This window comes from Lutra lutra, chromosome 4 (assembly GCF_902655055.1).
Source record: "Lutra lutra chromosome 4, mLutLut1.2, whole genome shotgun sequence".
Taxonomy (NCBI): Eukaryota; Metazoa; Chordata; class Mammalia; order Carnivora; family Mustelidae; genus Lutra; species Lutra lutra.
In genome coordinates, this window is record NC_062281.1 from 65,542,696 (window position 1) to 65,567,510 (window position 24,815).

Here is a 24,815-nt window from a genome sequence, read left to right on the forward strand (position 1 = left end):
AATAGGTTGAAATCTGGAATTATGCTACCTTCAGCATTGTTTCACATTTTCATGATTGCTTGGGCTATTCAAAGTCTTGTGGTTCCATAAAAATTTTAGAATTGTTTGTTCTATTTCATCAAAATATGTTGTTAGTATTTTGATAGGGATTACATTAAATGTGTAGATTGCTTTGGGTAGCATAGACATTTTAATGTATTTGTTCTAATCCATGAGGATGCACTGTCTTTCCCTATCTTTGTGTCATCTTCAATTTCTTTCATCAAGGTTTTACAGTTTTTAGAGTATAGGTTTATTACTAGGTACCTTATAATTTTTGGTGCAATTGTAAATGGAATTGTTTTCTTGATTTCTCTTTCAGTTGCTTCAGTATAGAAATGCAACAGATTTCTGTACTTTGATTTATATCCTGCGACTTTACGGAATTCACTTATTCATTCTAGCAGTTTTTTGTTGGAGTCTTTAGGACTTTCTATATATAATATCGTGCCATCTGCAAATAGTGAAAGTTATACTTCTTCCTTACCAATTTGGATGCCTTTTATTTCTTTTTGTTGTCTGATTGCTGTGGCTAGGACTTCCAATACTATGTTGAATAAAAGTGGTGAAAGTGAACATCCTTGTCTTTTTCCTGACCTTACGGGAAAAGCTCTCAGTTTTTCCCCATTAAGAATGATGTTAGCTGTGGGTTTTTCACATATGTTGAGGTATGTTCCCTCTAAGCCTACTTTGTTGAGGGTTTTTATCATGAACGTATGTAAAGTCTGAGTTTTCTTTTTTTTTTTTTTAAATAGAGCTAAAAGGATTTGACACTATTAAATGTGATCAATGAGAAAAGATTAAGTTGTTGTTTACTGACAAGAGTAAGATCCCAGAAAGATGAGGTTTGGCTGGGAGAAAGTAGAATGAGGTGAGGGGAGGTGTTAAGCAGTTTGATTTTGGCCATGTTAAGTTTGAGACATATATTGGACATCCATGGAGAGACACAGACATTCAAGACTGAAGTTCACGGTGACCACCAAAGGAATAAATGTACATAGAGAAAAAAATGGTCAGAGCAATGAATCCTGTGTCTCCAGGATAGATACCATGTGGCTCCAACAGCTATATATCATGGAGAAGATGAGCAACCAGCAAAGGACACTGAGATAGCGGAGCACAGAGTCAGAAACAAAGTCAATATATACTGTCCTGGAAGGAAGTGTTTCAACGAGAAGATCAACATTCCTTTAGGTCAACCAATGGCCACTGGATTTAGCAACGTGGATAGCACTGGTGACTTGGATAAATATATATTTGGTGGAGTGATGAAATAAAAGCCCATAGGGTTGGGTTCAAAAGAAAATGTGAGGAGAGTGAAGTGAATTTCCTTGCCTCTTCAGCCTAAACCTTCTTTCTGTACTTTGGGTATAGTCATGAACTCTGCTTTCCTCTGCATACCTTCTCCTTTGTCATTTACTTTCACATAACCTTGAGTGAGCCATCCATCTGGGTTATCTCTTTAATAACTGAAAATGACAATAATAATACTAACCTTTGCACTCACGGTTTATCTCCACTGTTTCTCATGTCTGCTGAGACAGGACAGGTAATAAGAAATAGTACAGACTTGGGAGCAAGAGCAGGTGTGTGCTCTCTTAAAAGCTAGAGCCTCCTTTTATTTCCTATAAAACTGGGAAGTTAATCCCTACATCACAGGACTATTGGGAAGTTTAATGATAATGTGTATAAATTCCCACTCTATGGGAATTATTTGGCACTCATCAATTACTTTCTCCCTTTTCCTAATAAGTAGCGGAAGGGCCAGAAGTCAGATTTCATTGTACCAGGTAGCCAACTTAACTATCCCACTGCATAGCACTTTAAACTTAAAACCAACACACAAAAAACTCCTTTTTTTCCCTCAGAGATGCATGTATCTGGAGAAATAGATCAAAGCATGAAAAGGGAGAAACAAAATTCCTAAACAAATTCAACTGCAGAAAAAGCTTGTTCTGGGTCATGATTGTGATCATTCTGCCCCATTTCTGATCATTTTGGCTAATGCAATAATGTCTTTCTGGTGGTGGTTTTTAAACTAATCCATAATGCATACCAGTCCTCAATTCAACATCTTGTCTCTGTCATCTCAGGGCTCTCTCTCTTTTCAAGAAAGCATGCCCACAACTTAAACCACACTTATCAGCTTCCTAGCAGCATATTGGAAAAAACATTATTCATCTCAATCCCTGATTGATATATATGTTAATGCTATTTTATTCCTTTCCTTTTATTATTTGACTTTACCTACACATTCAAATCAGCTAGGAAGCCTTTTAAAAATACTAATTCCTGACTCTCCACTCTCTCACCCCATCCAAGATTCTAATTAAGGTGGTCTGGAGTGGGGCCTCATCATATTCTCCGCTCATTTAATCTTTTGACGTTCATTGGGCTTCATCGGTTGGTCTCTTCCAGTCTCACCTGTGCCCAATGAAGCCATTCCTACAATCTATTGTTAAAAGACTTTCTGCCAGATGACCCTTCTTGAATCAAGGCTCAATTCTGTGACTTCTGCTCCAAAAACTCCCCACCTCTCTACTGTCTACCACTAGTTCTAAACTAATCTGGCATTCGAGTCCACTTAACCATCTGACCCTAGGCTACCTTGACCACCCACGACTCCCTTACACCAATCCTTTAGTCAGACCACTTTAATTCACTGTTCTACAAAAACAAAACCATATAATGAGACAGTCTTTCCAGCAATTTCCATCAAAAGTATCATCTACTCAAAAACAATAGGCCTTTCCTCTTTGGCACTAGCATGACAGATGAAGGAGAATCTGTTTGCATTAGGTAAATTAGTATAAGAACGTAACTGATAAATCCTTCAGGCAGTGGAAACTCTGCTAGGTCAACAGGTGGAGGAAGGGAGCCTGATCCATTGGTCTCTGTCCTGACCCTCCAGGCTCTAGTCTAGCAGGTTCTGAGGATCCTTGCATCAATTGCATCACAATCTGAGAAGAGGAGAATGGTCTTCTCTTGATGCATTGCGCATTTCTTTCTTACTCTGAAATCAAAAGAGGATTACCTCCTGATCAAGAAAACATGAGTTTATAGCTACTAGTGTGAGAACTCTTAACTCCGAGTTATTTTTAGTGTATTTTCCCAAACTGGCAGGCCAGCACAATTGCCAAGGGGGATTGTCAAGGCTGAGAACTGCAAAGTAAAATGTCAGCCTTTATTTGTAAATTGGTTCCATCAGAGACATAGAAGCGTGAAAATAGATTAGGGGTATTGTTCTTTTTACTGGGATAATTTATCCCATGTTGTTGAAAGGCTGATGATCATTATAGTATTTCTTCATGTGAACAGGAATAGCTCTCATTTGAGGTTTTGGGGTTTGGGGGTTTTTTTACTCATTTTTGTTTTTAGTTTGGGGTGGCAGTTTGAAAACTAAATTGTATCTGGACCTTATACTGCCTTATGTGAAATTCAGAGATTATGACTCTGTGAAAAAGACCTTAACCTCTCAACAACTGTTACTCAAACATACAACATTAAGTTAATAAACAAAACCACTTTGCTCTCTGGTTTCCCAAAATGGAGATAACTGATTTCTCTCTTAAACTTTTCTTCCATACTTCCTGAATTTCTAAACAAATTATAGCAACAGTATAAATAAAAAGGAGAAGAAATATTCCAGGTCCTGGGAATTAGAACAAATCAAGCCATAGAAACTTGACATTTAACATTGTAAAATGTTAAGACAAGGCTGGCTCAGATGATAGGTGGAAGATTCTCTAACTCTGTTGCTTCTGTTTGGAGCAACTCACTTCATCTCTGTCTACCTGGGACCAAAAATGAACTGAAAGAAGACCCTTCTAACATTTCCACAGGGGTAGCCAAGTGAACCTGCTGATCAAAATAAACAGCAAACTTCAAACAAGTGGTCAGGAAGGTTTTCAAGCTTTTCCAAATGGCACAGTTTGTTGCTAAGACCAGACTCGAGTTATCAGGGAAGTTCTTCGAGTCTGTTAAATATTCTTCAAAAATATACAAGAATCATAAAACATTAGTAAAGCTTTCTAGGTGAAAAAAAAATGCAGTAAGGGAGTAACTATGACCCAAATGGTTTAAATGATTATTCTAATAATCTAATGAAATAAGTTTAATGAAAGCAGTCAAAATCTAGCTCGTCTTGGATTACAAATATTGATCCTAATCTTTATCATTATGGGATTATCCACCCCTCAAAAGTTACCATAAGCCTAAAGCCCATACTCAAAGCTACCTGGTCAGTCTAGGAAAACTGTCTGCTAGAGGAACCTGAAAGTGAAGGGGGAGAGGGCATGAATAGACCAGAGGGCATGGGAAGGGGCTAAGGAGTAGGAGCTACATTTCTCAAGTGTAAAAGATGGCGGAAATCACCCGAAGCTGCTCCTTGGCTCTGTGTCACAGACTGCAGACCTCAGCTGTGTTAACCCTTGACCCCAGCTCCTTTTGGGACCTCTGAAATGTCCAGATGTTATCTTAGACCTAATTCTAAACCCAGCCTTGTTTCCCAGGGATCACCTCACCCACATTCACTGTATTCTTGATTAAGGAGCCCCATCAGCCCTCAGCTCCTCCTCTGGGGGCTTCAGGACTGGATGAGACTAAGAAACTGAGCAGAGTGGAGCAGAAAATCTCAAAGCCCCCACGGAAGAGCTACTGATGGCATTAACATTCTGTTACAGAGTTAACGGAATGTTCATTCTGTATCTGATCTCCCTCCTTGCATTGTATCTTGCATTATCTCATTAGACAAATGTACTTGCCTTTAAAGCTCACTGAGTATATTCTGTAAACATTCTTGTGATTAGTTTGGTACAATGCTGCTAGCATGAAGGTTGATTTTGTCCCAGTTTTGTCAGAACCACACCACACACTCAAAACCAGTGCCACTGATAATGATAGATAAGAATCCCAAGCTTTTTCTTACTTTGAAACAATCAGGCGACAAGTCACAAACAGCATAAAGAAGTAAATGGAAGAGATTTCGACTTTCTGTGGTAATTGTGTTTGCACTTCCTTTTCATGTTTATGATGTATTAGCCATAGAATGGTCTCAGAAGAGAAACGGAAGAGGAAAGCACAGAACCTTATCAAAAAATACAGCCAGCTGAATCCCTTTCCCTCAGTTATACTTTTTAAAAGTCTAATGTAAGTATAATTACTCACCAGTTTCTATTCTGAAGTTGGTAATGACGATAGCAATAAATCTCTTTCCATTCTTTTGTGCTACAAATTCAGTGAACTAAAGAATGAAACTCCACAAAAGGTTGCTTTAAAAATATCATTTATAGAACTAACCCGGAAAAAATTTCAGCACCAGAATCCAAGCTCCCAGACTCTATTAACAATAACGCAAGAAACAAGGCCTCAGGATGCTGAGGGGAAAGGGAGTGTTTTCCACAGTCCTGAAGTGACTCTTCCCCTCCCCCAGAGTCTCTGGCTGTGGCTCCCAATGACACTTTATAGGCCACAGAGGGGCTGCCTCCAGCTGTCCACACTTCTCCAGGGAGTCACTTCTATAGGGCCATAAGGGAGCTAATACTATCAGAACAAGGAATGGGGAGGGGTTGCAAGGTACACTCATTACTCTTCCTTTTTCCTCTCAGGGGAAGAAGACCTTAATGGGTAAAACGGAAGAAAGAATTCCATACCTTAGCTTTTAACTCATCTGAGATTACCTAAGGTAACAGTTATAAAACTGGCTTGAGATCCTGCTGCACCTTCAGGATACCCAAACTGTCACCCCCACCCTCGTTGTTTAATGCTTCAGTCCACTCACAGCTGAAGGACACTTCATTTCCAGCAGAAGCGTCCCCGAGGTGGTGCACTGCTCAGCTGGCTGGTTCCCACCAGTGATGGATTCTAACCCTGGCTGCAATTCCCACTAGACACAAAGCTGCCAGGATGTGAAACCGTATTGACAAACACTCTACAAAATAAGCTTCTTAATGGCATAAACATGTAACAGTGACAGGGTGAGGTAGATATATTGTTAGTTTGCTGAACCTCCAAAAAAACATGTGCCTACTCTATTAAAGTCAGTATACTGAGAAATGACAGCTGAAGAATTAACTAGTTAAAGCCTTAAGTCTTACACTCACTAAGCTATTGCTAATCTGTTCCATTAAATTTATTAGCAATGTATATCTGGGTTTAATTCCATCATTAAATTATAATTATACTAAAGAGCTGAACAAGAGACCTGAGTAGCACTTTCCTCTTAGGTACTGCCTGAGTTCAGAGTGTAAAAAAATAAAAATAAAAAGTTATTTTTAAATATTCTTAGAGCCTTGCAGAAAGGAGGGACTTTCTGCCTTTCCAACCTATATAAAATGTAAAAACATACACAGATTTTTAGTCTCTATCTGCTTCCCTCATTCTCATTGCCATTTAAGCTAGCTAATATACCAAACATTTCACTCGTTTATCTGGTATCTACTGTTTTGGAAAGGGAGCTCCATGAAACAGGGGATTTTTAACTCCTCCTCCCAGCCTAGAACAGTGATTGGCATGCAATATATGCTTAATGAATATGCCCTGGAATATTAAGAATCAAAACTGGGGCACCTGTGTGGCTCAGGTGGCTAAGTGTCTGCCTTCGGCTCAGGTCATGATTCTGGAGTCCCAGGATCAAGCCCCACATGGGGCTCCCTGCTTCGCTGGGAGTCTGCTTCTCTCTCTGCTCCTCACCCCGCTCATGCTCTCAACCTCTCTCGCTTTCTCTCGCTCTCAGATGGATAAATAAAATCTTAAAAAAATATATCTGGGGGTGCCTGGGTGGCTCTGTCGCATAGGCATCTGACTCTTCATTTCCTCAGGGGTGGTCTCCATTGATCCTGGAATCAGGCTCTGTGCTCAGTGGGGAGTCTGCTTAAGATTCTCTCTTTCCCTCTCTCAAATAAATAAATAAGTCTTTAAAAAAGGAATCAGGGGTGCCTGGGTGGCTCAGTCGTTAAGCATCTGCCCCGCGTCGCATTGGGTTCCCTGCTCAGCGGGAAGCCTCTTCTCCCTCTCCCACTGCCCCTGCTTCTCTTCCCTCTCTCGCTATGTTTCTCTCTGTCAAATAAATAAATAAAATCTTAAAAAAAAAAAAAAGAATCAAAATACCTGAATCTTATGCTTTTAAAACAATTATTAAAGAGACTAAATCATAAGGCCTAGTATAAAAGAGGTTATTTTTTAAATTGACCTGAGACATAAATTGCACTGTTAAAAGGTTTTTCACATGTAAGTTGGTTTTGAAATAAATTTAAAAATCACTCCAATTCCATTCCGTAGTAATTTTTTTTGTTTGTTTTTTGTTTTTTTTACTGATTGCTTAGTTCTGTCTTTACTTATTACAAAATTACTACAGATTTCACTTGGCAAAAATTAAATTCTAGAAAAGAAAATTCTAGAATATCACAGAATAATTGGAACTTTAATACTGACAATCTGGAAAAGAAATGGTTTGTAGAAAGAATATATAATACAATATAGTAAAGCTATAATTTTCTCTTTAAATCTAGTTAGCAGACTTTTTCTTTTTTCAGATTTTATTCAAATATCCTGGCTGACTTCCTGGACCTCTCATTTAGGTTGGCGTATATTTTTCTGATGCCATTAAAGTTGAATCTGAACCAAATACTCAACTATAGAAATGTGAATGTTGGGGCGCCTGGGTGGCTCAGTGGGTTAAGCCGCTGCCTTCGGCTCAGGTCATGATCTCAGGGTCCTGGGATCGAGTCCCACATCAGGCTCTCTGCTCAGCAGGGAGCCTGCTTTCCTCTCTCTCTCTGCCTGCCTCTCTGTCTACTTGTGATCTCTGTCTGTCAAATAAATAAATAAAATCTTTAAAAAAAAAAAAAAGAAATGTGAATGTTTAAAATTAAGAATCTATTGAAGTTATCAACTAAACTTTCAAATTTTCTGATAATCTAACTCATTAAATTCCTTATAATTAAGTCAATTTTAAATATAAAATATTTTTTTAAAAAACAGCCCTAAAGCCCAAAGAATATTTGCTATCTTCAGAAAATTTCACCATACAGAGGAAGTACAATTTATATGTGAGAATTATTAGTTCAAAATATACATGAGAAACATCAACTTCTCCTATTTTACTTGAAAGCTATATTTATCTATCCATAGCATGATTCCCTTCTGGACTCCAAGATTACACAGCTGTGCTAACTGTCCTTGCTAGAAGCTAAGAAAAATGTCCCCACCTATATAATATGGCTTATTTATCAAACGTCATTCTGGGATTACCACAATGCCTGTTCCTCTCCCTTGTCTATCCCATCAAAAGAAGTAGTCCTGGCAAGGGGCACCTGCGTGGCTCAGTTGGTTAAGCAACTGCCTCCAGCTCAGGTCTTGATCCTGGAGTCCTGGGATCGAGTCCCACATCAGGCTCCCAGCTCCACAGGGAGTCTGCTTCTCCCTCTGACCTTCTCCTCACTCATGTTCTCTCTCGCTGTCTCTCTCTCAAATAAATAAATAAAATATTAAAAAAAAAAAAAAAGTAGTCCTGGCAAATAGAGCACTTCCAGGAATAACAATCATTTGAATTATAGTTCACTTCCTCTGTGTTTTAATTACATTAATGCTTTCTACCAATGCCAATTATACAATATCCACTGAATGCAGAACAATACATACATTTTGAAGAGTGAGGATGTGTGTCTGTGTGTGCGTGTGCGTGTGTGTATTTAATCCCTGCTTCAAATAGCATATGATTTAATCATATAGAGGACACACATGAGCCACTTTCAACACATAAAACCAATAATAAATAGTAAGTAATTAAGCACATAGAGATCCAAAAGTATCCACACTGAAATCACCCTTAGCAATGATGTACACTAACAGATATCCAACAGTAGAACTAAGGTTGTCTATTTTTAAATGATTCATCGCATTTCCTCATTTCTGTCTTGGAAACTCTTGACTTCTGGGTAATCGTTGGCTCCTGAGTGCTTGCCTGGCTCTGACCCCTGTCTTGGATTGACCAGGAGATTCTTGTTGCTCCTTTGCTCTTGTTCCTTTGCCTGAAATGAACTACTGTTCCTTCCTGACTTCTAGCTTCTGTGTATTTCCGGAGTCAACAAGTTCTGCGCCCTGATCCCAACATCTGCCTTGGTTTTCCGAGTCCTGATTAATCACAGTGCTCCCACAATCTAGAAATGCCTGGGCCAGTAAATCACCAGCAGAACCTCTTAGAATAGCTGCATAATGGATTGGATCAGAATCCCCCCTCTCCCACTGAGGAACCAACCAGAGTATACTTAGGTATTTGTTACAATGATACAAGCCTTGAAAGGAGTTGTGAGTTATACATGAATATCCAGTGCCTGACATACAACAAAGTCATATTAAATGATCTCCATATTTTCCTGGGACAGTTTTATCATTTGTTTGAGACTTTAGGGAAAAAAAAATGTTTAATTACACAAAATTTCCAAACCCTCTCTTCATTCTTCCTATAGTGAAAACCAATGGGAAAATAAAACATCAAAAACAAAAATAAAAACCACGAAAACCAAACAAACAAAAACAAAAACAAAAACCCTTTATGTTGCTCTTACAAACATATGTGAAGAGATAGATAAATATTAGATAGATTTCTATGTGGACAAGAATATATTAGTTTAGGGGGAAATAATCCAAATTATATGTTAAGTAGAACAGATTCTCATAGTAAAGGAACCTAAGAATTAATATAAATGATGTTCTGAGATCCAAGCCAAGGAGCACCTGGGTGGCTTAGTCATTAAGCATCTGCCTTCAGCTCAGGTCATGATCCCAGGGTCCTAGGATTGAGCCCCACATTGGGTTCCCTGCTCACCTGGAAGCCTGCTTCTCCCTCTCCCGTCCCTCTCTCCCTATGTCTCTGTCAAATAAATAAATAAAGTCTTTAAAAAAAAAAAAAAAAAAGAACCAATCCTAAGGTTTCACTGGAGCCTAAAGTGTGGCAGAAATTACACCTTGCTCCTCAATATTTATTTTCTACTTCTTTATGTTAGTGCAGAACTCCCCAAATTTCAGCCGTACACACGGCCACCCAACTAGATAGCACCTTTCCAGTCTCCCTTGCAGCTGGTTCAGCCATGTAATGACGTTCTGGCCAAGGGGATAAGAGTGAAAGTCATGTGTGGAATTTGCTTCTGTCCCCTTACAGCTGAAATGAGAAAGGGGTCTGTAAGCCAGCTTCGACCCTATGGACAAGAGGACCTTCGTGTATTGGTTCTCCAACCTTCTGCACACTGGAACCACCTGGAGAAACTATATAAAATACTGATGCCTGGCTCTCTCTCCTGCAGACTTTGATTTAATGGGTCCTAGGGGATGGTGGAGCAATAATATAGAAGGAAGGGGATACTCAGTGACCGGATAGAGCCCAGCTGCTTACTCTTCTGAAATACTGGTAGGCAATCGAATTGAAAAATTAAATAACCAGAGCTCCAAGACAGAACCCACACAAAAAAGCCATGTTGATTACATACGGCTTTCACAGTCACAAACAATCCGTGTTGTGTAAACTACTGTTGTTTAACCTCAGTGAAAGCAGCTGAACAAATGTATATTTGTTATGTATAAATACACATAACAAACACACAAATTCTGGTCTTCAGGAAAAAAAGTATAGAAGCATAGGTTAAAAATAAAACTGTTCTTTTTCTAACAACAAAAAAAGAAAGTTTACCAAGAGCAAAAGAGAGTGTAGTTTTAGTGTAATCCAGGGAAATCACTGGTGAGCTTTCATTAAAGAAAAGCTAGAAATAAATTTAAAACGTTGGGATTACTCAGTTAAGACAAAGGCAGAAAAATAGATTAAAGTTTGCCAATTCATTAATAATTTGCATAAATCAATGAAAAATTGGAAGCACAATGTAAAAATGTCAAAAAAGATGATGTTAGGACACAGTTAAGTAAATACTGACTTATTTTTATAGGCCCATTTTTGATAGGATACCAGTTAGACTGTTTTAATAAAGAAATGGACTCTTTCTGTTTTGTTGTTCTGTTATCCTCAATATGTGACTCCATTTCAATGAAATCATTGTCCAAAATAGCTGCCTCATTTCCTACCATCACATCCTCACACCACCCAGGGAGAAGGGAGAGAGTGCATACTCCTCCATTATCAAGGTACACCTTGGAAGTTACCCATGCCACTTCTGCTCACAACCCACTGCCCAGACCCTATTCATAGGTCCACACTTAACTGCAAGGGAGGCTGAGACATGCAATCTTAAGTTAGATAATCATGTCCTGAGCTAAAACTTTTATCACTATGGAAGAAAAGAATATTGGACATGGGGAGCAATTAGAAATCTCTGCCAGACATCTCATTATTCAAGAGATACTAGAAAACCTGACATAAAGTGTTTAGAATATTCAAAAATTTTTAGGAGAATAAATATATGAATACAAAAATATTCCTATATAACATATAAAAATACATTAAAGTCACACAAAATCCAACACACAGATACACAGGGTAGAAAATGAAAATTCCCTTTGCTTCCATAATTTTAGTTCTAGGGAAATAATGAATTATTAAAGCAATCTTGTAATATGCAAGTATGGGACTAACATCTAGGTGATAAAATGTCTTTCCATAGCTCTCCCCCAAGTGCTACTGACAGAAAAAAAAACTTTGGAATGGGAGATGTTATTTCTGGAATCCTAAGATTTCTTTCTTTGGGGCAATAGTCTCAAACAAGAAAAAAACTAGAAACCAAAGGAGCATGAAAGCAAGGCCAAGGTGAAGCATTACAAGGCATCAAAGGAAAACATCCACATTTCTTGCATAATCACTGGAAATGTGTCACCATCTATAATGCCTCTTCTACTGTCAAGAAGACAACTTAAATAGATAATTAAAATAACAAAAGTAGCAAAGCAAAGTCAAACACAGACATCAACTCTTAGGCGACTCTCCCAGAGAAACAAAGTTTTAAAATAAATAAAAATGTTTACTCATTCATATTCTATATTATTGCATTTTTGCTATTAACCCAGAGAATATTTTTATGTCAGTATTCTAAATTTAACCATGCCGTCATTTCTTAAGTATTACACCATTTAACCTTTCCAAGTGAAGGGGTTGTCTTTTAATGGAAAATACTCATTTCAGGTTGATGACAGAACATAATGTCCTTGGCTTAGCTATTCTCTAACACAGGTCCTTTTTCATACAGTATGCTTAGCTATATGGTAAGGCTAGAATACTACAGATTTATGCATGGAATCAAAGTCTGAAGTCATCTATACTAACTGGAGATGTTCAAAAACCATAACCTCAACTTAACATATCAATTTTTTTTAAATTACAATCATCGAATTTTATCTAAAATTCAATGATTATTCATGAGAATGGGAAAAAACTGAATAAACGTTTTTATAAGATGTCTCAGGATTTGAATGATTATACTCAACACCATTTGAAAAGCGACCCAACCATAGTTTGAAGCAAAGATACACTTATTAAGGGGTGATTTTGAATTTGTTATTGTTTGAGGCAATAATATAATAAGTCAAAGAAATCTTGGTTTTAATACAGCTAATGCAATTATAATACACTGAGAATAAAAATTCATCTATTATGAAAAGTAAATATTATAGATAAGAATTTTAAAGAATTCATGTAAACAGAAACAACTATTTTTAGGTCAAACTAATTGTACTCAAAACTCAAACATAACAATTTTATTTGGAATTAAAGTATAAACTAGGAATATAATAAGAGAACACTCAACAGAACAATGCTAAAAGTACTGAGAAAAGATGTAATGTTATCAAAATGTTGTCAGATAAATCAATGTTTCTTTTCAAAGAGTGTGCACAGTAATTGCTGTGTGCATTAAATGTAATAATATAGAAGTTCTACACAATTTGTGTCATGGTTTAAAAAAATGATTATGTCATTATTTCCAAGATTTGAACCTAGTCATAATATAAGAAATCAGGTGAAGCCACTTCTCTATTTTGACTTCTAAATTGATATGTTGCATTAAGAAAGTCACATTTAAAAGAATACATATGGGGCGCTTGGGTGGTTCATTCAGTTAAACAGCTTCTGTCTTTGGCTCTGGCTCAGGTCATGATCCCATGATCCTAGGGTCCTAGGATTGAATCGTTCCCCCTTCTACCCTCGTTGAGCTCCCTGCTTAGCAGAAGAATCTACTTCTCCCTCTCCCTCTATCTTGCCCCCTTCAGCTCATGCTCTCTCTCTCCGCCACTTTCAAATAAATAAATAAATAAAATCTCTTAAAATAATAATAAAAATAAATAAAAGAATGATTACACAAAGACAGTCAGACATCCAACCTCAGATACCTGAGCTTAGTTCCCCTTACTGTTCTTGAAAGTGTATGTTTCAAATGTTTATCACTGTCTTCATAGGCCTTATCTCATCAAAAACAAACAGAACACAAAGAAAACAATAGTTCAATTTCATAGAAAAGTAAAGGTCATCAGGCAGAAACCTCCAACTCCCCTCTCCTCTAAAATAACTCTGGGCATTGCATCCTTTGTTCCTCCCAGAGGCAAACTACTCTGCACCTTCCACAGCACACACACCCACATCTCCCACACCCTTACCGCTCCCTCTCCTCCTCTAAGACCACACCTCCCCTTCATTCCTGAAGGCCCCTCCAGCCTCCTCAGGACCTTTCTATTAAAACTTATCTATTAAAACCTCCAGTATGCTTCCAGGCTGGAAGAGAAAGGGCCCAGAAGCAGGCTAGGTGGCCTCAACAACCACCAGACTCTGTCTGTGAGGCAGGAAGAGAAAGGAAAAAGAGGAAAGCCTTACTACCTATCAGGACTGTACCTACAGAAGCTGATTTGAACTTGAGGCCAGCCTGTGAGATATTATTAAATGTGTTTTCCAAATATGAAACCAAGCATAAAGAGGCTATGTAATTTGTCCCAAGTTACACACAGTTTGCAGGTTTCAGTGCCAGAACTTTAACCTAGGTCCTCAGATTCCCTAAACCCATGCTCTGTACCATGCACCGCACCCTACTGTCCCAGCAGGGCCGCTGGTGAGTGTGCAAAAGGAGGCACAAAGGCCATCCCAGCAGTTCCTCACATGCTACACTAGAGAAGAGGCAGAAATTTAAAAGTATCCAAGACAGCCGGCTCACTCTTGGCCTTATAGTCTGCAACGATGTGTTGTTGTGGGTGTTTCATGGCAGTGAATCTTGCCAAGGATCTTCTTTATCTCCTGGTGACATGGCAGTTCCTCAAACATCCCTACACAAAATCACCTGCTTCTGATACTAACCTATTCTCCCCTTGCATTTACTGACAAAGTCTCAGGATAGTTTTTCCACTGGTCTTCATCCCTCAGCTTCCAATGGGGTCTCAGCTCATTCTCTGTCAGTCTTCTGCTCACACATCCTCCTGAACTAAAGCCCAATGACAGGTATTTAATTGACAAATCCAGGGGCCTTTCCAGTCTTCCCACCACCTACTTCTCAAAAGTTCTAAGGAAGACTTTCTTCTGGGTACTAGGTCCTTCCTTGGATTTCAAGAGATCACTCTCTCCTGGTTCTTTGTTTCAACCTTTGATGGTTCACTCTGAGTCACCAGCACAGTCTACTTCTTCCTCCACCCTTCAAATGCTGGCTTTCCAACAACCTACCCTGGGTCTATATGGCTTTTTTCCTCAAGTTCTTCCCCTTAGGGCATCTCATCCACCTGATCACTTCAAAAAATATAAGTTAATTTCTAGAACTCTAATTTTTGCCCCTAATTCTTTCTTAACTTTCATATTCATATCTTCAAAAAGCAGCAGAATTTGCAGCCCAGCGGGTCCAAAACCAAATTCACCTTTTTCCTCCTCCCGATGCTCTTCTGTCCCTTGTATCCATCTTGTTTTCAAACTACAGGCTGAAGTTCCACACAATGTTTTCCCTTCTACAGAAACCTCCACTTCCGAAGGAACACACATAACAAAAGCTCCACCCAAGGATGTCTCCTAGTTGGTGGGTGCTTGTTTGCCTGTTTGTGGTTTGGTTTGGTTTTTATTCTGTTTTGTTTTGTTTATCTTCTTCATTGCTTCTGTCTTAAATCAGACATTCCACATTTCTTACCTCGACCAATGCAATGGCAGAAGCTCCCAATGGGTAACCAGACTCCAGTCTTCATTCCTCAATCCTACTGACAGAATTATCTTGCTGAGAAACAAAGCTAATCTCAGTAGATACTATTCTTATATTAATGGCATTATAATAAGGTGCAACTATGCAGATGAAACCATAAGACTAAAGATACATTCCTCTGTATAGGGAGTAGACTCTGGCCATAATGATTAATATTCCAAATACCTGAATTATGAATGAACTAAGGTGTATTCACTATGAGACTCAAGACATTCTAAGGGCAGTGTCCTGAGGCCATCCTCATACATACATGTTCAAGTTAATGTTTAGAAAACAAAGCACTCCCCAAGTCAGCCCAGGAGTATTGCCCAGCCAAGGGGGTCAGTTAGGAACTACCTTGGGGCTTAGGATAAAAATAGGTCCAAGTCTCTGGGCCCTGAAAGATCACTTTGTTAGGAGCAGGAATCTGTATTATATAAGTTGGACTATGTTTGTGTTTCATGTTGTTTCTAGGATTACTGGCCTCTGTTCTTCCCTACTCAAGAATAATGTTTTGAAGATTATAACATGTCCCAGATTAAGAGAAGCAAGGAAAGGTCTTCTCTGTATGCTTATGTGGATTGCTGAGGACCAGAGAGGTCGTAGACATAGGGAACGAAGAGAAGGAATCCCAAGGTGAAATTCAGAGACAGTGATTCAGGAAATCTTGGCCTAGTAACTTTATCCCACAAGACATCCCTTTCCAGTGCCAACTTTGGAGGTCTCAAATTTGTTTATTACTAACAGGACAGTAGGTGACCCCTCACAATTGATTTCCTACTACTTTTAGTTAAAGTCAGGATTCTTCAAATCGGGGTGCCTGGGTGACTCAGTTAAGTGTCTGCCTTTGGCTCAGGTCATGGGCAGTGGAGAATCTGTTTCTCCCTCTGTCCCTCCCCCTGCTCATGTTCTCTCCCCACTCTGTCTTTTACGTAGATTAATAAAATCTTAAAAAATAAAAATAAAAATAAATTCTTGGGGCATCTGGGTGGCTCAGCTTGTTAAGCGACTGTCTTCAGCTCAGGTCGTGATCATGGAGTCCCAGGATCGAGTGCAGCATCGGGCTTCCTGCTCAACAGGGAGTCTCTTTCTCCCCTCCTCATACTCTCTCTCTCTCTTCCTCTCTCATTCTCTCTCTCAAATAAATAATAAAAATAGAAAGAAAGAAAGGGAGAAAGAATTCTTAAACGTACAATCCTTCTCAAACTAGACTGAACTTACTTCACCTCCTACCAATACCCAAAAGCATCCGAAGAGCATATAGAACTTATCAATCTCCATCAACAAAGAATTGTCAGCATCGCCTATGCAATGACATGCCAGCAGCCCCAAAATGTCATATGAAGGTCACACAGAACACGCTGCTCTTTCCGGATGGATAGTTAGGTGTTTTCCCAGCCTGGCATATTCTCCTCATCCCTCAGAAGCTATCCATCACCACTTTCCCAAAACTTCCCTTGACCCTGGACTGAAGGGGCCCCTTAATGCCTCCATGCAACTCTGCTTATTACTCTATCATTGCCTCGCCCACATGGCATTGTAATTATTTGTATACTGAGGGTTAGGATGGCAGCATATGAATTTAACGGTCACACAATCAGCCGGTATAACACAAACCTAAACGTAATGTGTTGAATTAGTTTATCCTTGCCTGGAAAAAGTTAGATCGTGACTGATGGAAGTTGTTTTTGGACTCATTCAAACTGTGTGCTTGCTTTTGTTTGATTTGTTTGTTTCCCTGTGCACCTATTTACACACCACTATATTTAGGCCAAGAAAACTGTACCTAAGAGAAAAATGCACCACTCCTGTTCTCTTGGAGTTTACTATCTAGGAAAGAGGCTTTTCTAACTGCTTTAGCAAAGGCACAAATCAGAAGAAGGTGGGGCTATGCTAGGAGAGGTTGGGTGGAAAGCCTGAAGCCATCCAATTCAGTTCCTGCTCACCCTCTATGAGGGCCAAACCACAGAACCCTGAAGCCAAACCACAGAACCCTGGAACCCTAGGGAGCATCATTTGAAAGAGTAAGGGGCACATATATTAACCCAAATCAGATAATAAATATGCAACTGTTTACTGTAAACTGTAAAATAGCATACTAACTATGGTTGTTGTTTTATAGACTACAAAGTGTTCTCTCAGGCTTAAGTCAACTGAGTATGTATAAGAATATCACGGGGCACACCTGGGTGGCTCAATTGGTTAAGCGTCTGCCTTCAGATCAGGTTATGATTCCAGGGTTCAAGTCCCGCACTGGGCTCCCTGCTCCGTGGGGAGACTGCTTCTCCCTCTGCCTACCGCTCCCCCTGCTTGTGTGTGCTCGCTCTCATTCTCTCTCTCTCTGTGAAGTAAATAAATAAAATCTTTTAAAAAATAAGAATATCATGGGAAGAAGGACTGCATGAAAAGAAGGGGAAACACCGGGGGAAGAAGTAAAGAAGAGACTCAGAGACAAAAAGTGTAAAGAGGAATATCACACATGCAAAAATTAGACACTAAGGCTGACCAGTACGGGTACCTCTGCGTAGCAACTGTAGCATCAGAAGAAATAACAGTAGCCATATATAGGGCTCTCCTGTAAGTCAGGGACTGGGCAGAGCCCAAAGCATCCATCATCTCATCCTTACAGCAACCTTGAGAAATGCTATTGTTTCCCCATTTTACAGATGAAGAAAACGGGGCTTGAAAAGTTTAGGAATGTGTCCAAAGTTAACTAGTAAATTAGAGACAGGACTCAGATTCTGGGCTATCTGAGGTCAACGCCTAGACAGGTAACAAATTTCAACATCTTTTGTTTATGACAAGACATGTAACTCTAAGTCTTTGTCTTCATGTGCCCGCAATGTGGAAGAACAGCACATTCTGATTTGCCAGGAACACTCCAGGGTTACATCTGTTTCCCAGTGTAATTATTAACAGCATTCCCTTTCACCCTCAGAAGTGTCCCATTTTAGACAAAAATGTTCATAGCCATCCGGCCACAATGCCATAGTGAAATGTGTCTACAAGATTTTCAAGGCCCAGTGCAAAAAAAAAGTGTGAGGCCTTTTGCTCAAAAAGCAGGGGGAAACGTGTTATTAAAGGTACTGAAATAGGGGCACCTGGGTGGCTCAGTTGGTTAAGCCTCTGCCTTCAGGTCACGTCATGATCCCAGGGTCAGGGGATTGAGCCCCACATTGGGCTCCCTGCTCAGCAGGAAGCCCGATTCTCCCTCTCCCTCTCCCCGTGCTTGTGTTCCCTCTCTCGTTGTCTCTCTCTGTCAAATAAATAAAGTCTTTAAAAAAAAAAGAAGAGGTACTGAAATATAAAGCTTTTCTCTTTCTTTCATATATTAGTTCTACTCACACTCTACTTTCCCAATAGACTTCACTTGTAAAACACAAGTTCAAAGATAAAACGAGCACAAATTTCGAGACAGTGCTAGCAGAGCTCTAACCCAAGTTCCAGGTCCTTCTGAGCACAAAGCCCAGAGCAAAGTGCACAGCATGCATACCCATGAAACTGGCCCTGCTCTGCCCTTCTTCTGTTCACTCAGATGGGTCTGGGAAGACATCCTGAACTTGGTATGGCCTATGATTTCAAAAGCACTGCACAAAATTCTGGGGAAAAACAGACAAATAAAATATGGGCCTGTCCTCAAGAAGCTTACATTCTAATAGAATGAGACCAAAGTAAACACATACATGTATAAGCCTCCTTTGGTGCAGGGAAGAAGAAACTACAAAGTAGTGAGCACTGTAGCCTGGGATGGAGTAGGGAGGACAGCAGAGAGGACAGGATTATGAAGTTTCCTGAAGGAATTGAGCCCTGAAACCCCAGTAAGAATACAAAAGGATAGAAGGGCTAGCAAGAAACAAAAGAAGCCAGAGATCCCATGGGAAGAGAGAATCACTCTATATACCAGCTATCTGTGGGGTAGGAGTGGGGAAAGTTGTCCTCGCTTTAAAAAATGAAAGGGCTGGAAATGAGAACAAAAAGGAATTAGAAGTATAAAAGATCTTAGGGGTACCTGCGTGACTCTGTCAGTTAAGCATCTGACTTAAATGCTCAGGTCTTAATCTCAGAGTCCTAGAATCAAACCCTAGTCAGGCTCCCCTTAGCAGGAAGTCTGCTTCTCCTTTTTCTTCTCCCTCTGCCTCTCCCCTGGTTCATGATCACGTGCTCTTTTTCTTTCTCTCTCAAATAAAATTTTTAAAAATCTTTAAAAGAAAAAGAAGTATAAAAGATCTTAGTAAGAAAAGTTTTCTCCTTCAGGTCATATGATCATTTATTCAAGAGAAAAAATACCATTTTGTTTGATTATTTATGGGCTTGTAAGTAAAAAATATGTTCTTGATAAAACTAAAAATATGTTTTCTATCTCTTCATAATAAAGATAAGAGTTACCCTTCATGCATGTTAATGGCTGAAACAATGACAGAAATCTAAAACAATGACTAATCTAACAAATATTTATATTTGACTTAGAAATGCACTATCAGATTTTTTACAACAAATGTACCCTTATTTAATACTAGTGCTAACTTTTTTAAAAAATCACTGTTATGGTTTGTCTACATTTCTTATCAGTCCTTCAAGATGGACTCCTAGAAAAAGAATTGCCAGGCCAAAGAGTTTGAATATTTTTTTTTAAAGATTTTATTTATTTATTTGACAGAGAGAGATCACAAGTAGGCAGAGAGGCAGGCAGAGAGAGAAGAGGGGAAGCAGGCTCCCTGCGGAGCAGAGAGCCCGATATGGGACTCGATCCCAGGACCCTGAGATCATGACCTGAGCCAAAGGCAGAGGCTTAACCCACTGAGCCACCCAGGCGCCCCGAGTTTGAATATTTTTAAAGCTTGGTATATTATTAGCTTACACTAAAGTTAGAACTAGATTGACTACATCAACAGAAGGTGACCAAGTAATAATACATGTATATTCAGTGTTACTATAAATAATAATGAAAAAATAAATACTCAGAAAAGAAAATCTAAACGTGTATTACAAGTAGATCTGAGGCTTTCAAGGATTATGATTAAAAAGAAGTCAGGGTAAACTTTTGTTTAGGATGACAGGCCAATTAGTGTGTTTGTGTGTGTGAACATGTTTGTGCATAAGTATTGGATGTATGTGCACAAAATAATGGGCAAAGAAAAAAAAAAGTGGAAGAGTCCATAATTTCTGAATGAAATAAGAAGAATGAAGTCATTAAATGAACTACTTGTAAATAGGTACATATAATTTATTTTATAGCTCTCACAATTTCTTTTTTTTTCTTTTTTTTTTTAAGATTTTATTTATTTATTTGTCAAAGAGAAGGATCACAAGCAGGGGAAGCAGCAGGCAGAGAGAGAAGCAGGCTCCTTGCTGAACAAAGACTCCAATGTGGGGCTCAATCCCAGGACCCTGGGATCATGACCAGAGCCAAAGACAGATGCTTAACCAACTGAGCCACCCATGTGTCCCCTCCCACAATTTCTTACCCAACTCTATCTAGCAATAAGTTTTTAATTTTAATAATCAAGTGCTAAGGTTAGAGGGAAAACTCATATATTAAATAAAGATCAACAAATTGGTTTTTGATGTAGATTAGGTTAGCTATTTCTACAATTCAGGACTCTGCACAGTACTTTTTTCAAATACCTCTAGAAAGAAGTAACTAATACAGTTTAAGAAGTGGCTCAGATTTTTCAAAAGTCAAAGGACTTTGTCACCAATGAAGTTTCATGAAAGGCAAATCTGAAGCTATTAAAAGTCAAATCTCCACCTCAGATCAGTCAGAATGGCTAGTATCAAAAAAACAAGAAATAAGTGTTGGTAAAGACATGGAGGAAAGGAAACCCTCATGCACTGTTGGCAGTAATGTAAATTTGTGGAGCCCTTACGGAAAATAGTACAGAAGTTCCTCAAATAACTAAAAATAGAAGTATTATATGATCCGTAACTCCAGTTCATGACATTTGCCTGAGGAAAATGAAAACACCAATTCAAAAAGATATATGTACACCTATGTTTGTTGCAGCATTATTTACAGTATGTAAGCAAAAGCATCCATCTATAGATGAATTGATCTAGAAGATGTGGTATGGAATAGAATATGAAATTCACAATGGAATATTACTCAGCCATTAAAAAGCATGAAATCTGACCATTTGTGACAACACAGATAGACAGTATTATGCCAAGTGAAGTAAGTCAGACAGAAAGACACCATATAATTTCATTTACAGTGGAATCTAAAAAAACAAGCAAACAACAACAAAAAGAGAAACAGATTCATAAATACAGAGAACAAGCAGTTGCCAGCAGGGAGGGGGATAGGGGGATAAGTGAAACAGATTAAGAGGATTAAGAGGTACACACTTCTATTTATAAAATAAGTCATAGAAACGTACAACATAGGGAATATAGTCAATAATATTGTAATAACTTTGTAAAAAAAAGTCAAATCTTAAAAACATGCTTTTTTGACATTGCTGCGTGAAAGTGTACAACAATCCAATTTATCACCAATTACCCATATGTTCTCAAATATCTAAATATTTCCAAAGAATGTGGCCCCAGGGGCTCAGGTATACTGATTATAATTTGAGAAGTCAACCAGAAGTCAACCTGTGTTGAAATATTGTTCTCTCCTTCTTGACATAGCAAAGAAGTGAATTCCTCTACCATAATTATAAGCAGAAAGTTTACATCTTACAGAACACTGAGCGGGAAGTTTTGGCCTTTGAAACATTTCCCTTTGGACCACGAGGGCATGCAACACGGAGGTGGAAGGAGCAGAAGGTTTGAAGATGTGAGTTAGATTGCAAAGGCTAAGAGCTCCTCAGTCCTATGCTCTCCCAGGCATCTGGGTGGAAAGGAGCCAATGCTCAAACTCTTTTGTCTTTGCAACAATGAATAGAAAAAATTCAATTTCTGAGTGATGTCTCAGAAGTTTCTTTCACTCAGTTTTGCCCCTTCTGGCTCTAAAATGAATGAAACGTTTCCAGAGCAGGCTTCCAATACGTCAAGCTGAAACTTTGAAACAAAGTTCCTGCCAGTTCTTTCTATGAAATCTTGAAGTTTTTTGACACGAGTTTTATTATACTGCCTCCTGGGCTCAGTGTGAACAGAGAATCCAGAAGCTGAGCGGGGAGCAAATTTAAACCCGGGATGGAGGATGGGGGTAGGAGACTGCAGAGCTAGAACAGGGCGAGCACCACAGGTGGCTTTAATATCCAACAGCTGCTAGAGATCATAACCCCGCTGCTCATTCTCTACCCCGCGCCAGAATCCTGTGTTTCAAAGATTATTCTAAGTAAAGGGACTTCGCTGCCATCTAATCTGAATAAGGAACTCAAGCTCCAAAACAATCAAGGATTTTTTTTTTTTTAACTAAATGTACCTGAATGTAGTAGACTGACTTTAATCACCAAGCCAAAGTCTTAAAATCCCAGGGAAGGAAGAGAAGAGGGTAAAAAAATTACACAAGGCAGCCGGGACGGGGTAAAGAGTGAGGAAAGATGGGGTAGGCAGGGATTCCCGGGACAAGATCCTTCTCCCATTGGAGCTAACTTTTCAAGCCCGCATATCTCCAAGGCCCTGGCAAACTTATTGCTTGTCCAGGCGTGAAACAGTCCCGCCCGGGGTCCACGCGCGGGCGAGCATGTGTCCGTGCGCGGGTTCATGGTCCCGCGACGCCGGGAGCGGTGCCCCATCCTCCCGCAGACAATGCCGCGCCCGCTTCCCGCGGCCTCTCCGGGATCCGCGCCCCGAGCCGCCCGCCACCCACTGCATCGCCGCGCGGGGACACACTCACCGACACCAGGAACTCCAGCGTGCCCACATAGTCCCGCTCGGTCTTCTGGAGCTCGCTGAGCACGCACACGCGCAGGCGAAGCTGTTTCTCCAGGTCCTTGGCGCTCTCGGCGCGGCCGTCCCCGCGGCTCTCGTCGGTCATGGTGGGCGGCGGGACGCAGGGCTGCTGTGCTGCGCGCTATTCCGCGCACCAACTGGTGCCCGGCCCCACACCCGCCAGAGGGAAAAGTTGCTGCCTCCGAGAAGTCCGAGGAGGTACGGGTGACTTTACATGCTGGGGAGAGGCTAGGGTGGTGGGAGAGGAGAGGGCGCTCGCTGGAACTCCGGCTCGGTAGGCGCGAGGCTCTGAGCAGACAACTCCTGGGAGAGGCGGCTCCGGCCGGGGACCTGCACGCGGTGCCCCGCGGCTCCGGCCTCACGCGGCCGGGGCTGGAGGGGAGGCAGCTCCGACAGCCACAGCGGTGACTTGGACATTAATCAAATGCTTTGTATCCATGTGACTCCGACCCTTTACCCTTCGCCAAATCTCAGGAAAAAGGAAACAACCCTGGGGAAGTGTGTTGCATGCCCGCTAACTAAACACACACACACACACACACACACACACACACACGGAGTCAGCACTTGAATTGGAACTAATTGAAGATTCCCAAACCCAGGAGGACGTACTCCAAGACACAGCTCGAGGGTTGCTTCTATGACTCCCGCCTATTGTTTAGCCTTAATGTGTTTTGTACAAATCCTGAAAACAAAGACACAAGTCCCCACGGTTACATAACTGGATGGGAACAAAACAACCATGGTATTGACCCTCCCATCTTTGAAAAGAAACACATTGATTTTTGGTTTTGTTTGGGCACAAAATAGGTTTGCTTTTAAAAGCCCCCCAACCGAGAATAATTCACAGGGCAGATACCCTCCTGCCTGCGCTTGGAAAGTCAATTAGCATAATAAATGAAGACACTATGGGAAAGTGACAGCCCTGGCCCAAACAACAGACTCCAGATAGAATGAGCACCCCCATTGCACTGTGCTGTTTTGGAGGGATGCTTTGCATGCCTATGACTTTTTTTCCATAGCAAGAGAGTATGTAAATTCAATCACAGGCAAAAATACTTGTGCCAATTTTGTTTCTAAGAGCTGCTATGATTTAAACAGTGTCACTAAATGAGCAGCTTTGTCTAAAGCTGTTATTGAGTGGTTATCAAAAGATATGTAGATACACATAAAGGTATATAGATAGAGATATATTCTTAGGATTTGAAAAAGGAGAGAAACACAGAGCATGTCCTGATTGGAATGTGTATGTTTATTGCCTTTTCTCACTTGGAAACAGAATCAGAAGCTAATGAGCACTGAACATTTACTATTCCAAGCAGAATAATCCATATATATTTTTGTCTTTATATTATCCACAATGATTTTTCAGTGTCATTTTTTTCCTACTTAGAACTTGAAGCACTCCACACTAATGACATTTAAATAAACTGAAGAGTGAATGGCTTTGATGAAAGAAAGTAGCATGTTAATTTTTTCCAATAGTTGAAAGCATTAGCAAAACTCTCAAATTAAAAGATATTTTCCACATTACTTACATTAAAATAATGATCAGAGATATCTTTTCAGAGCATGATGAATCCCTACGTCCCTCAAAGAGTAAAGAGGGAGTGAAATATTCTTCTTTTATTAAGGGCACAGCTTTTGAATGTGTGAGGAGCTGATGGACAACATATGATTTTCCTTTGTTTTGTGCATGCCTATCTACAGGTAGCTCTGAGCAAAGGACAAATAAGCAAATGGCTTCACACCTTGTGGCAGAAGAACAAAAGAGGAGGAGCATTAAAGAGTAGATCTCATAAC

The 24,815-nt window shown here is 39.8% G+C and overlaps 1 protein-coding gene across 3 annotated transcripts in view; it reads right to left on the bottom strand.

Moving 5' to 3' along the window:
• LOC125097754 (phosphatidylinositol 3,4,5-trisphosphate-dependent Rac exchanger 2 protein) overlaps positions 1-23,627 on the bottom strand; it is a 307,095-nt gene extending 283,468 nt beyond the window's left edge. For 2 of the 3 annotated variants that reach the window (XM_047725749.1, XM_047725748.1), the window contains exon 1: positions 22,957-23,627. In XM_047725749.1, coding sequence (XP_047581705.1) covers positions 22,957-23,097 — 141 coding nt within the window. In that variant the 5' untranslated portion in view covers positions 23,098-23,627. The remainder of the gene's footprint in view (positions 1-22,956) is intronic. The other variant, XM_047725751.1, reaches the window with a different exon arrangement.
• Positions 23,628-24,815: the final 1,188 nt, after the last annotated feature.